At 39.8% G+C, this 15,077-nt stretch overlaps 1 protein-coding gene across 1 annotated transcript; it reads right to left on the reverse strand.

The window, feature by feature from the left end:
• Nucleotides 1-1,685: 1,685 nt before the first annotated feature.
• Nucleotides 1,686-7,468, reverse strand: LOC135477842 (pancreatic lipase-related protein 2-like). The gene is made up of 6 exons (XM_064758047.1): nt 7,411-7,468; nt 6,241-6,506; nt 4,156-4,390; nt 3,405-3,521; nt 2,885-3,007; nt 1,686-1,918 (listed from the first exon to the last, which is right to left on the reverse strand). Exons 1-6 carry the CDS (start codon nt 7,466-7,468, stop codon nt 1,686-1,688), a joined length of 1,032 nt encoding a protein of 343 aa, XP_064614117.1.
• Nucleotides 7,469-15,077: the final 7,609 nt, after the last annotated feature.

A 15,077-nucleotide genomic window follows, 5' to 3' on the forward strand; every position in this document is an offset into this window, starting at 1 on the left:
CAAGGAAGATCACCGCATCGGCCCCAGGGTTCTGACACGGCTTTATTTTAGGTCATTGTATACAGTATGTTTCAGATCACTGATCAATTATATGTTACCATCTACATGTATGACTGTCATCGTTATTTCTGTGTTTTAATACAACTGCGTGCCTAATGTGCAACCAGGTGAAAGTGAATAAATGAAATATTGAAACCAATAATTGTCCATTTTATTAATCCTTTAATATCCTGATGTCAACTATTAAACTCGAGGGAGAAAACTGCGTATGTTTGCCGTTTTCAAACATCCATAGGCCTATTTGTTGAATTCTTAACTTTTTTAAGGTTGCTTCCGGTCACCAATGTTCCCCAAGGCTACCTATCTCTGAACTAAGGCAATTCGAGTTTGTTCCTATGCGCTTGTACTGTAATGCTCATGAGACTGCATGCCATGCTTTGTTTTCACCCGTGAGTTGCAGTCTCTACAAGGCAAGTGAAATGTACATGGTTTCATAACAAAATCTCCTCTTGAGCATCATCGTCGATTCATTGCCCATTGCCATCCTGGTTCTGGGGCCTCTCCGCTGCAAACCTTAACCTTGAGATGCCCTGAAACAAAGATAGCCCACTGCTTCGCGTTCATGCTCGACCTTTTCGAAGCAGCACAGTTTCTAGCATCTTGCCAAGAGTCGGCTAAATCCAAAATTCAGAGCGAGATGTGATATGTCTTTGCAGATATCAAGACGGGATAGCGGAAAATCAACAGATGTAATCTTTATTCGACATTCAACTGTAGAATTGGGATGTTTCGAAAATATTGTTCTGCGATTCTCGGCTGCCGACGACAGTTTAGTCATACATGAAAAAACAGATGACAGGCCCTAAATCTGTGAAGACGGCGCCAGCCTATCATGACGTTGTCTGTTATTGCTTGAGCTAAGGGATGGCACCTTTTATGTATGTATCTATGTTTGGAGTTTAACATCGCACTTAAAATTTATCAGTCATATGTGACGACAAGGTGTCATTAGGTGTATATACATACACTGTGCCTTCTTGTGGCTCCAGCTATTGAAGTATGATGCTGAAGACATCAGACATGACACCCCAACCAGTCACAGTATACTAAAACTGGGCCATTCCGGGGTCTCTCGATTTCGAGGGAAGGGGTCTGCAAACTACGCTGCAAAGATCGGCATTGGACCCTGTGCACGTTGTACTTCTGAGTCACATACGTTATAACTGCACCACCCGCCTATCCCCAGAAAGGATGAAAGCAGTGATAATTCGCAAACAGAAGGGCAAAATAACCAAATAAGAGAAAACCGCGATATGCCTTTCATATTGCATACTGTGACAATAATATCGATTCCATAAAGTAGACCACTGCTTCAAACATTGGACAAGCGCTGTGTCAAGCATCATTCTTATGTCATCCAATTAACACCGCAAGTCCAAAACTCGTATAAGTTAAACGTACACACAGCAAAAATAACAATGTATTGAGTTTTAGACCAGTGTCTTACATGTCTTAATATGGCTTTGAAAGGTGATTTGTTCTCAGACGATTCATGGATTGTTGAAATACCACAAAGCTGGCATTACACTCGCTGATCTTTATTTCACATTTTAAACGTCATTACAACACATTCAGGACAGGCTGACGAAAACTGGACATGTATCCATGCAATGCTCGGAACAGTTCTAATCCTTGGAGAAAGGAGCCTTGCCGTTAGTGATGGTGGTATAGATACCCCTCTCTTTAGTAGTGGCGTGATAACCCATCCTTCCACAGTCGTTATTGGGGCAATCCAGGCATTTCTTAAAGTCGTCTTGCGTCAGACACGGGTATGAGGTGAACTTGTGACTAGGGTCGATGCTCTCCTCGAACAAGTCCAAAACCCGAATATGATTACAGGTTAAACTTTTCATGAAACCTGCTCAACAGAAAAAACAGGACCTTTAACTTTTAACCGACAGACGGAGTTAGGAATATAGTGATACGTGCAATACAAAACCAATCTGTTAATTTTAACAGAAAATCTGTTGCCTGCGTGATTTATTTTTTGTGTGTGGGCACGCAAATGGATGCATAACAGATAAGAGGGGAACACTGCGCCCAAGAAGGGCATGATGTCCCAATATAACGTAGGTCTACCAGTGGCTGCAGGTATGACTTCACCGATTTGTGTGCTTAGCAAAGGACTCCTTTCTCAGACGTGTATTGTGAAAAGCATATGCTCAGCACAAGGATAACTGACGTAATGCCTGAACCCATTGGAAAAGAATGTCTCTGCTCCGCATTCGGCTTAGCTGTGACTATTAGGCCTGTACCGAGCAGTGGAATACGCCTTTCTAGCTATAAACTTTAAAGTTTTAATGATTCCCCTGTCACGAAAAGTTATTCCGCATGAAGTTTATGTGTCATTGCAAATTCATGACTTTAAGCTCACAAATAAGCAAACGCTGAGCATCAAACTCACCGTGTGCTAAATTTTAACTTTTAAATTCATTATTTATTGGTTGTGTTACTTTAGAGTTACGTTAAAATACATACAAACCTAAAAACAAATATTAAAACAAGTGACATTCACAAATGATTTGGACAGCGCCATCTACTGGAAGAACATGGAAATATGTCGTGTGAAAACTGCAGGCGTTGAAACCTGAACCGTCAGAAGCAGGGAATTGTGTCGGATGGCGGATGTTGAAGCGGTTGAAACCCTGTCATTGGCTGAAACATGCAGCCCTGTGTGGAGTATCTAAGCTGGTGTGAAAATTGTATTGTGAGATGTGGCCAAAAATGTGGCCAAAATTGTAGCTCGTAAACCATGAACAGAGAAACAGAAAATAAAGAAAAAAGTAAAGAAAGTAAAAGTCGCCAGGATAGACTTTGTATTTACCACTTGTCCATCCGGTGAACAGGCTGCCCACGTGTTGCCACAAATAGCTGTCGCACCCTGGTTGTTTCTGGCCGCCATTAGGGTAGAAGTCAGCGTCTCCCATCCTCACTTCTGTGCCGAAACCTGTGAGATAATATTTTTGTTTTGTGTTTAATTTCATACTCAAGAATCTGTCACTTCTACGGTTAGTGTGATGGGTAGAGGATACCAGAGTACCCGATATGAACCACCGCATTTTGGTACCTTACTGAAGTACAGCTGAGCATGTGAAAGACAAGACAAGTTGCCTTCAATAAACTTTAAGCTGTGCGTCGCCGACCGCTTATTGTCAGCAATGATTCACGAACAGTGAGATCAGCGAAATTAACAAAACCTCTCTCTACGGTCGGAAATTAACTTCCATCTTTTGTGTCCCACCGGTTGTTAGACAAGCCACTAGACCATGGTTCGATCCTTATTAACGGTTTGTATAACATTTTATGTTCAAAGTGTTGCAGTTTTGTTATATAATCAATCTCACCGGCTTGCATGGTGTTGTCGGCATCGCTGTGAATGGCATCTACGTAAATAGCGTCGTCCTCGCTGAGCCGCCTCTCGGGTCCAGAGAATCGAAAACAAGGCCCGGCAGGGTCCAGTCCTGAGGGTGGGGACAGACAGTCTTAGACGATACGTGAAAGAATTGGTTTTAATTCCATAATACACAGTTTGTCATGTGACCTATCATGTGAAAGCACAAAGAAGCTTCAGAGCTTTCTTCTTGCAAATCAAAACGACTCTGAAATACTAGTGGTCACACCGGAATTTAAATATTCTGCAATCCTTTCCAATTAAAGACTGACTGCCATACACGGTTACGACGCGGCTGAACTAATGCTCAGCATACATTAGAGCCAGAGACCAAACTAAAATGTAACAAACTGTTGCGTCGGGTCCTACAAAATCTTGTATGCGAAATAATAACCCGGATGGTAAAGACGTCTTAAGGGTTTGTCACCTGATAAACCTGTTTTCCTTTTATCATTACCACCTGTCTCACATGCTTTTCGAAAATGTTCCAGTGCATATGGTTATTCCCGTTCTGGGTAGTTTTTTCAGTATCAATTGTTTAGAAGAGCTGGGGCCCAGTTAAATAACAATAATATAATAATAATAATAATAATAATAATAATAATAATAATAATTCGCGGTACAGAAGCAGCGATTAAGAAACAAGGTGAGAACAAAGCTTGGACAGACTTCTTTTAAGTCGGCAAATTCTCAATTTGCCTCACCTGTGATCCGGCCAATTTTGCCACCAAGGCTGGCTCCAGCGAAGCCAGCAACGTGAGAGCCCAGGCTGTGACCAATCAGATGGAAGGAGGTGTACTCAGCGTCAGTCACAATAACCATGTCCCTAACGAGGGAGGCGATTGTCTCCCCTACTCCTCGCGTGTTTGACGCCGCCTGGCCGTAAAACAGGTTGTCTGCACTCTGCTGCCAGTTCACGCAGATCACGTTGACGTCGTACTGAAGAAGCACAAAGTAAAAATACAAGGTAAAAAATTCAAAATACGAAAGTACAAAATACGAAAGACTCCGCTAGCTCAGCGTAATGAACCAGAAGTCTCTCACTGATCCGGTCGCTGTGAGTTCAAGTCTAGCTCATGCTGGCTTCCTCAACCTGCGGATGGTCGTGGGCTTCCCCCGCGCTCTGCCCGGTTTCCACCCACCATAATGCTGGCCGCCGTCGAATAAGGGAAATATTAGTAAAGAGTACAGGGTAAAGACCAATCAAGTAAATAAATAAATTTATGGATTCCTTCTTCTCCGGTCACATGTGGGAAGGTCTGTCACAACCTGCGGATAGTTCTCCCGTGCTCTGCCCGAGTTCCTCAGCACCATAATGCCGGCCGACGTCGTATAAGTGAAATACTCTTGAGTAAAACACCAGTGAAATAAATAAATAAATAAACCAAAGTTATTAGATTGTTTTCTATGCCATAAACCGCAGTGCCAGGTGTCAGCTTCCAGACTTTCATTTATTTATTTGTTTATTTCATTGGTGTTTTACGCCGTACTCAAGAATATTTCATTATACAACGGCGACTAGCATGATGATGGGAGGAAACAGGGCACAGCCCGGAGGAAACCCTCGACCATCCGCAGGCTGACAGGCTCCGGACTTTGACTAGTCGACATGTATGCACGTTATATTTGTCAAGACAGGTGGTCTCTATTGAACGTTAGACTATGGAAACGATCGCACTGAAGCCGTCCATGGCTTATTCCTATGCGAACGGAGACGGGATATCCACAAATTCCCTGTCCAAAGCTGGGATAGTTTTTTTTTTCTATAAATTTAAATTTTTAATAGTACTATTGAGCACGAATGTACAATAACGCGTTGGAATATATCCCCTCATAAAATATGATATGATATATAACCGTACAGAATATGGAATTATGCAATTTAGAACCGAAAAGCGCTCACTTTTTGGTTTGTTGAATCCAGATAATATACCTTAAAAGTTTCAGTCTCAAATAGCGATAATACAGTAATAAAAAAAAGCATACACCAGTCTAATGAAGTGTAAATACTTCGTAAATAAAACTATCCAGTTAGATAGCATGGAGGTATGAAGTTAACTCTATTTAACACAGGTTATAGTTCACTGTGGTTGTATGGTTATACTCTCTAGATCCGTTCCCTGTTTTGCAATGCGATCATAGGCTAAGTTGAGTGTAACTATCGTGTCATTTACTCTACGTACATGGATCATTATATAACATGGGTTTTCAAGGTAGTGACAATTAACTTTATCAGCTATGGGCGCTTAGTGAAACAGGTCCTAGGGCACTAAAACGCCGTTAACAACAAAGTAAATAGTAAAGGCAAACAGTATGTATAGGATTTCTGTTGGGTAGTGGTAAAGGACGAGAAGCAATCGAGACGATTGAGGACAGAATTAAGTATATTGTAAATGCTTCGTCGATTTTTTTTCTTCAGAATTTACTGACAAAATTACATGCAACGCAAGAATGTGTGGAAATAGTTTCGTGAACTGGAATAATTATTTATTTACTTATTTGATTGGTGTTGTACGCCACACTGAAGAATATTTCACTAATACGGCAGCGGCCCGAATTGTAGTGGGGGAAAGCGGGCAGAGCCCGGGGAAACCCACGAGCATTGGTGAGAGGCTCTTGGGTAAACTGAAATAAAAAAAACTGTTGAATATTCTCCTAGACTGATTACTACTTTAAAGTAAAAGAATGATAATCAAGGCTATTGTTTTTATTACATGTGTTCGCACATTGACAAAAAAACACCATAAATTACGGGCAAATTGTAACGATAATGAAATAAAACATCTCACAAAATCGATCATTTTCTCCGCCATTCTGACCGCCCATCCCTCGTCACCTTTGTCGGTGTAACCATGGATAATGAACTTCGTGTCCCGGCTTCCCTTGAAGCTGGATTCCGTGATCCTTTGCTCCTGTGTGTGAGTTTCATCAGCTGTCAAGTTTTGTGGAACCTTCGGGTTCTCTCTCGTAAACAACAGGAACTCGGTATGCGCTGCGCATGTCTGTTCCGGAGACACAAAACATACTTTCTCCTCTCCATTTGAAAAAAACCAACCTGCATGGCAAAACATTTTATATGTTGATGTTAGCGACAGACGGACAAGGATTCGCTGCATGCATAAGTGACATCATCCACTGTTTATATATTAACCTGCTTGGAAAAATATTTTCCATTTTTATGTCAGCAACAGTCACTTTTGTGCTCGTTTTGCGGGTGTTCGGGATATGCATGAGTGCACGGTACATGTGTCAGTGAGATCATCCACTTTTGACCAAACAACCAGCAAATCAAAACACTTTGCATATTAATGTCAGCAACAGTTTCGCTTCATTTCCGTAGACATACGTGTAATCGGGAATTGGAACATGAATCAATGCACTGTAAATTACATCATCGCAAATGTTTTGACACTAGCAATACACCCCATTGCAGAACTATTGTGTTTAGTGACGGTTCGCTTGTGCACTTATCAATGATTGTTGGCATCTCTCGTGTGATCCAGCGATAGGAAGGTTGCCTTTAAATATATGATCTTGCATTGCCAGGTTTACGGCACTAACTTGTCAATTTACCTCTGTTAGGGTTTTATTTTGACTGTTAATGTAAAAGCTGAAGTAATAGCAATTTTCACACAAATAACAACATGGCCTAGGCAGAATTAGATAAAACTAATCCAGTGCTGGTAAGGTGTTAATTGTAATTTATTGGACTTGATTCTGTAACCCTCTGTGCCTGACTGCCGTTGTATAAGTGAAATGATCTTGAGAACGACATAAACACCTGCCAAATAAATAAATAAATAGAACATGTCCCAAGATGCAGCTAAAGTTTCGAACATTTTAAGTGAAGCGATGCACTTCCATTTAGCAATGAAAAAAATTTCCATTTCACAAAATTTACGCATCCCATGTTTAAGTGTGTTATTTCATGACTAAAAGAAAAACAAAGAACCTTTTACCTTGAACTGAGTAGACCCCTAGGAGCCCGAGAAAGACGATTTGGAGCTTGTTAGACATGTTTTCGGATATCTCCTGACAGCGACAAACATGTCCGGCAAACCCAGCATTTATAGGTACCTGAATACAATGGCTGGGAAAAGAACAGCATTTAGGTGACAAAGTATATTTACATTGCTGATAATGCTCTTCATCCTACACATTTGTACACCTTTATGACATGTAATTCATTTAGTAATTATTTATTCATTCGATAACATTTACGTTTGTCACCTAACAATTTAGTTCACTGAAGAAAAAATGGCATGATTATGACGCTCTAAGTAAACATGCAGCTGATCAAGCACTTTTTTCATTAAAATGTATACAGACTGATATAACATTTTATGGAAATATTGATTCGACAATTTCTTTGAAATAGTTTTTCTCCCGTAATTTCGGAAATGTGCACAGCTGCGTAGAGACGTTTGCATGATTATTGTACTTACGAAACTGCTCAACAGAATTGTCAGCATTTTCAGACGTATTCGATATAACTATAATAACCGAATTCGAAAATCTATACTCAAAATTCCACGTGTACAAAGTAGGTCTTATTAAAATTAGGCTAATTTTATTTGAAAGTACATAATTAATGGAAGGCCTTTAGCTTGCAGTTTGTAAGACCAGTGGTTAAAGGTCTCTTGGGCAATCCCGTAAACATATAGCGTAAAATGAAGACGTGTGCACTATTAGGGGAAAACAACGCCAGTGAAGGTGGTTCGTTGAAGGACAGGTTAGTTGATGGATTGGTAGTTGATGGATTGGTTGGTGTTTAACGCCGTTCTCAAGCATAATTTTTCACAAATAAATATCACAAAATGTTTAAACCAAAGGTGACAACAAACCTGCAAAGCTCAAATAAGTCAAATAAAACCTAACACCGAATTTAAGCAACTTTAGCCGCATTTTGTTCAGTCATAAATTACATTAAAATAATATAAGGTAGTTTTGGAAATAGTCTTTTAAATATCTTTTTCTCACATCATATTGAAATGATTAACACTCGTATCGTCGAAATGTCAAAAGTCAACAATATTTTTAGTCCAATATATCCAAAACAATGTGTACAGCTTAGTTCATGCGATTAAGTCTTAAATTTCAGGGGAAAAAGGGTTTAAGGTAGGTAAATACAATGTGCAGTACCCTATTTCAACTTCCATTAATAAATAAACGAACTTAATTCTGTGTGGATTAAGCTGTAAAATCGCCACCAGTGAAGGTGGTTGGTTGATGGATTGGTTGGTAAATGGAATGGTTGGTTGATGGATTGGTTGATTGATGGATTGGTTGATTGATGGATTGGTTAGTCGATGGATTGGTGGTTGACGGATTGGTTGGTGTTGAACGCCGTTCTCAAGAATAATTTTTCTCGTATGTTTCGTTGGAGATTTATTATTACTGTAAGGCCAAACTAACGGTGAACGGGGGATTTACAAATTCCCTGCCCAAGGCCGGTATTGTTGTCAAAGCAAACCAATGCGGAAAATTATCCAGTTTTGGACTGAATAGTCCTGGTTGGTTAGTGATGCAAAAAGCTTGAGGCGGGGGTCTGCGTTGGTTAGTTTTCTCCTCAATTTTCAATATTCGTTTTAGCCATATCAGTGTAAAGCCTTTTTTCAAGCGAACTTTCTCTCGTTACAGCTAATGAAACGTTTCGCCTGACAGCACAAATGCTATGTACATGGAAATGTACATTGTCACCAATTATTCCACAAATACATTCAAAGCCCAAACTCCTTTAGTCTCCATTACAAAACAAAAATATATGAGACTGGCTGCTGAAACTGGGCTGAAATTGTATTACCATCTAACAAATGGTGGTCAAAATCTCATCAGTTTGATTCGATTCCATTAGTGAAATTAATTTGGATCAGAAATTTAGGGTAATGTCCGAACCAGGCCAGGTCTCCAATTTCCACATGCTGGGTTAGATCTATCGCAAGTACATTGTTGCCTTTTTCAAAAATATATGGGATCTGCTAAGTGTCTTAGATGTACATTTACACTTCTATGTATTTCTAAGTTCCATTGAGGGGGGGTGGGGGGGAGGGAAGATTACCGTTTTCGGGTTTGATTCGTTTGTGAATAAAGATTTTGAACTTAGCTGTATAATATATTTTATAATCTCAATACCAGAGCACGGGTACATTTACCGACACGTTGTACATGACAGACTTTTACTTGTATGTATGTATGTATGTATGTATGTGTGTGATTTTTTCATTTACTTATTTATCCATGGTTTTAACGCTGCACATAAAACGCTTCACTGACACAGTTTTATTACATGGACCGCATCTATTGATGCCGTCCTCCTGACGATTTCTCCTACGGTATATCACAAAATACAAGTATCCAATATATTAAACGGCTTGAATTTAGACTTGAAACTGTGTGGGGTTCAGTAATCATTGTTTTCACTGCCCCCTTAAGATTGTACTGGCTGTGCGGTTTAATGTATACCGTATATGGTGCCTGTAATTATGGTTTTAGCTGTAATTTCCTTTCATAGTCATATACAATTTGTTTTAACAATTGAAGGCGCAAGTGTCACCACACACGACCAAGATATCCTTTTTTCGTGGTTTGCATTGAGAAGAATAAAATAATGCTGGTGAAACAAATGCTAAATATTAACATACATGAGAACATGTTTGAAGGGAAACAACTCGATGCATTCCCTGTGTTCAAAAGTTAACTCCCTTCGTTGTGGTGAACTCGTCTGTACAAATCTGTGTTATGCGATCTGTATAATCTAGGTATATTTATTTACCGGTAGGGTTAATAAATGTAACATTTTACAGCATAAAAAGTAAAACCAGAGCTGTAACGACAAGAATAAAATAAACCCGCCTTCGTCTTATCCTCAAGTGCATCTACTGGGGGCCAAATTAACATTTAATCGAAAATTATTAACATCGATCAATAAATATTTATCGATATTGGTAATCCATAAGCGATATCAGTAATTCATTTATTGATACCGATAAATCATTTATCGATATCAATAAGTACCATTATTTATCGATATCGATAAATCATTTGTTGAATCTCTAGTATAATCTGTTATTGATATCGATAAGTCATTATCGGTATCTATAATTCTCGACTTCTCCATAATTTGGCCCCTTATATACGTCAGTCATGGATTTATTCTAACTGTTTGTGCAAATGCGTCGACAGCATCAACTAAGACGCCTGTCTTACACCATATACTGAGTAGGGTCAAATGTTTACAACGCGGGTTTGGATACAAATTGATTAATTTGTCAGATCGGCGTCAGGTTTACGCCGTGTTCAAGAATATTTAACCTTATTCGGATACGATCAACGTTAAGGTGGGAGGAAACCGGATAAAGCCCGGGAGAGACCCAGGGCCATTTGTAGGCTGCTGATAGACTTTCCCACGTGGGAAAGCCAACATGAGCTGGATTCTCACCGCTCTGGTGAAAGGCTCCTGAATTACTATGCTACCGGGTGTATGAGAACAAAAAGAGGGTATTCAGATGTATGACAAATGTCATACATCGATGGCTTGGTCGTTGTTCATGCCTCGTATATGCATCCAGGCAAGCATCATAACTGCCCAATAGACTGATAATGTACAGCTCTAAAACAGTATCTCATATCCACAATTCAGCAGAATTGATTGTCCGTCATGGCAGCTCACTCTACGATAAGGCCTTTATCCCAGTATGTATAACTAATGACTGCACTCAGCTTCACCGCAGGCACATTACATTTTAAACCTGATAACGCTTTAAGGTTCATATTATTTTCAGAAACAAATTACATATTTCTGAGAAATAATCAGGGCATGAATATGGAAGAGGCAACGAAAACTCGTTGACACAAATAAATAATACATGAATATGATACAAGTGACTAATTGCATTGTTTGTTTCCAGACGTTATATGTAAAACATTCTGCACTGGATAAATGGATGGCTGTTTTCTAAAGCCACGTGCAAACAGGTTGCTATTTATTATAAAAGAACAAAAACAGTTCGTACACTAATTCATAACACTTCACATTGTATTTACCTACCTTAAACTCTTTTTTCCCTGAAATTTAAGACTTAACCGCATGAACTAAGCTGTACTCATTGTTTTGTATATATTGGACTTCAAATATTGTTGACTTTTGACATTGTAACACTCCCTATCACAAATCGAGGCGCGGCAATGCAACTTAAAAAGCAGATAGATAACTATTAAACCAAAAGACAATGAAAGACGAAGTAGGCGTGAGTTGCGCAATCTCTCAAAATTACACCCAATTATAACTACGTTAAATTTCTTAATTGGCATTTTTTTACTCTTTATCAGTGTGAGTCAGTGTTTGAATTCTATGATTGTTGTTTTTTTTTTTTTTTGTTTTTTTGTTTCTTTTTTTTTTGTCTACTTTAGGTATCATTATGACGTCATTGTTTCGATCATTGTAAATGCGGTTGTTAACAGTGAAATATCCTTATAGTGCATACATAGATATGGGAGTAATAAATATCTCAAAATGTTTAACCCTAAGATGAAAATAAACTTGCAAAACTCAAATAAGTCAAATAAAACCTAACACCGAATTTAAGCATCTTTAACCGCATTCCAACTTCCGTTAATAAATAAACGAATGTAATTCTGTGTACATTAAGGTGAAAAATCGCTACCAGTCAGATTGTTTGGTGTACAGGTGTGTGCTCAGTACATGTATAGGAATGAATATAACGGAAATTGTCTCAATCTTGGGAAGGTATGAGTTTTATTGATTAAATTATGAAATTCTTGGCGAGAGGACATACGGTGTCATTTAGTGATGAGACTATGAGACTCCCAATGGCGTTATTAGTCGCTCCTCCCCGATACTGGCTGAGGAATGTCCAGAACATGACGGTCGACATATGTCAAAATTTTTATGACTGCTTTCTCACAGGCTGACAGATGGTTACGGGCAAATGGATGATTGGGGTTAAGTTACAGCAATAAACGTTAATGTTGTCGCTGATGGAAACTTCAAAGGGGACTGAGGCTCCTATATCAAAACATTGTACTCTGGATCAAAACAAGGTCGGGTCATACCAAAGGTAACATTTTCTGCTGTCTTGCTTGACGATCAGCACTGAGACGTTACAGAAAGGAAACATGACTGCTTGACCCGGTGTCATATATGGTGTCTTGGACATGATTGTTCAGTGGCGGCAGCACTTTGATGGCAAAGGACTCGCCCTGCCACAAGAAGACACCCGCTTGTTATATGACTGTAAAATAGGTAAGTACGACGTGAAACCCTAATCATACAATTACGGTAAATTTTTAACACCTGAAACTGGACTCTGGTATAAGTTGAAGTCGAACATTTTACATAGGGCACACAAACATTGGAAGTCCTCAATATATATGCACATGGATAAATGGGCACGTGTTTTTGTTTGTCATATGATTTGTTCCGCGCATGTGTTATGCCACGCAGTGGAAAAAACCTGTTTCGCTTTTTGAAAATGTGTTTTCTGTTCTCTAAACTGGGCTCTACAAATTCTGCCTGCATGAGAGTTGTACATTCGCTGATCACGATGTAGGAACACAGTGAGCTTAATTAGTTCCGGTTACTTAGTAATTTAGACTTGAATCAACACACGCAGGTGTGAATGCGCTGTATAACTGGATGTGTTCCTGGAATCCAAACATCCTTTGGACTTGCAGGCTTTTCTCTCAGCAACTGTTCCTACGGACTTTTGTGAGACATTGAGTTTGATTACCCGTCACTGGCAGATTGAAGTTGGTATTGCATTTGAAAATTGCTTTTCCAGATATCTGATATGAATCGATGACTATTAAACATGACCGATGGAGTGTGACTCACTGGGTATGTTGTAGATTAATATTTAATATCAAATCGTGTGTAACACTGATATCAACAACTGATTCCACAAGAGACCATGTAGATAAAGAAGCACTGCCAAACCAGTGCCAACCCACCATTCGTCTGTTACCCACCAGACGTAAATTTGAGAGAGAACGTGCCGGTATACAGGCCCTATACTTACCCAGGTATGGATACAAGGCTTCCAACATGTTTATTTTACCTCTGCCAAGACGAAATACTCACAGTGACCCCAATATGCTTGTTGATTTGATTTGCTTGAGAGTGAAAACGATTTTTGCTAGAGGCCTTGCCTGAAGTAAAAGTACTAAGGAATATGAGGCATGAAATCAGAGAATTTTGCATGACACATCGCGATACATATACTGCACCATTGGCAAGGCGATGACAGGAAATAATAGAGGCACTCTTTGGTTGTTTGTCAACGTGTATTTGCAAACTCTGTAGAGATTCCCTCTTTGTAATGCTGATTGCTTGCCTCGACATAATACAAGATCATCACGATAACTGATTTATGAATCAAATCTTCTTTATCAGGCACAATGGCAGAATAGTGGCGGATATATGCCTTTGACCCACGTGGCTTTTAGCAAGTTCCTTTGAGCAAATTGCGTGACCCTGAGTAAACTTTGAATGAAAACATCATAATTTTGAAGTCAATATTTGAAGCTCAACATGTTATAATCAATCCTTGATGTTTTGAGGAGGCAAATGTTTATCGGTAAACATTGAGGTAAAGAATTCCTAATGAACTTGTTATGGATTACGAATTATGGATACGTATTCGAAATTGTCATTGATTCTATAAAAGGAACACTTTCCCTGGGATGCTACCATTGGTATTAATATTTCCGGTCTTGGCACTGTTTTGGGACGGACTGCGACCAAACGTCCCAGACAAAAGAAATGTATATTACCAAAGGAATTGGCGTAATATAACAAAAACAGCATAGGTACAAGCAGCAAGAATTACTCGCATTGACTATGCTTGTCCCTGTAGAGAAAGGTTAACAGTTCGAGACGAGACTGTTTAACTAAGTGGATTATTCATTGCAGTGGAGAAGAAAGAGCAGTGAGATTTTTCAACAAACTTCAGGAGAGCCGAAGATCCTCAAGGCCAATAAAATCCAGGCTTAGCTCTGATGAAGTTCGTGGGCGACAGCGCAACGAGTACGAGTGCTCAGAACATGCCGGAAAATGAAACAGATGATTTCCGCGACGACTGCATCGCCACAGCGGTTCGGGTGACGAATATGCTAACCTCGATTGTTCTGTACTTTACCAAGCAGATCCCTCCGATAGCCAAGATGTGCCGGATAAAGCGGAGTATCGCCCACCTGACATCCAGTACAGTAAGCATGATGCCGCGCATGTATAGCGCCGTTACAGGGGTCTGTCAATCTGGATCCTAGCAGTTGTCGGCATTAACAGGTGCATCGAAATCAAAACGTCAATGCGTTACCCGTCAGGCGTGACGACACGTCGCTGCATCTGCAGTCGAGCCAGCATTTGGACAGTCTTTGATTTGACGTTCCTTCTCCCCTGTGCAATGTCCACAGGGTTTAGTTATTACGCGTTCGACACTGCCCAACGTCTGTGTGAGATGTACTGCGCTTTCCCTTGGATCTGCATCGCAACTGGAATTTACACTCCCATAGCTTCAACCCCTGTCATTCTGTTTACCACCATCGGCATCGTTCGTCAAATTGGACCACAGGCCCAGAAGCGACTCTCAGTGACATCGGTTGTCAG

Source organism: Liolophura sinensis, chromosome 11 (assembly GCF_032854445.1).
Source record: "Liolophura sinensis isolate JHLJ2023 chromosome 11, CUHK_Ljap_v2, whole genome shotgun sequence".
NCBI lineage: Eukaryota > Metazoa > Mollusca > Polyplacophora > Chitonida > Chitonidae > Liolophura > Liolophura sinensis.

What these genes read in the sequence shown, in the direction of transcription:
- LOC135477842 (XM_064758047.1), bottom strand. Translation starts at nt 7,468, where the DNA reads ATGTCTAACAAGCTCCAAATCGTCTTTCTCGGGCTCCTAGGGGTCTAC. An exon ending in CAAAATTGGCCGGATCACAG is followed by an intron (nt 3,522 to 4,155) that starts GTGAGGCAAATT and finishes CCCCACCCTCAG; the next exon opens with GACTGGACCCTGCCGGGCCT. An exon ending in GTTCACCGGATGGACAAGTG is followed by an intron (nt 1,919 to 2,884) that starts GTAAATACAAAG and finishes TCTGTTGAGCAG; the next exon opens with GTTTCATGAAAAGTTTAACC.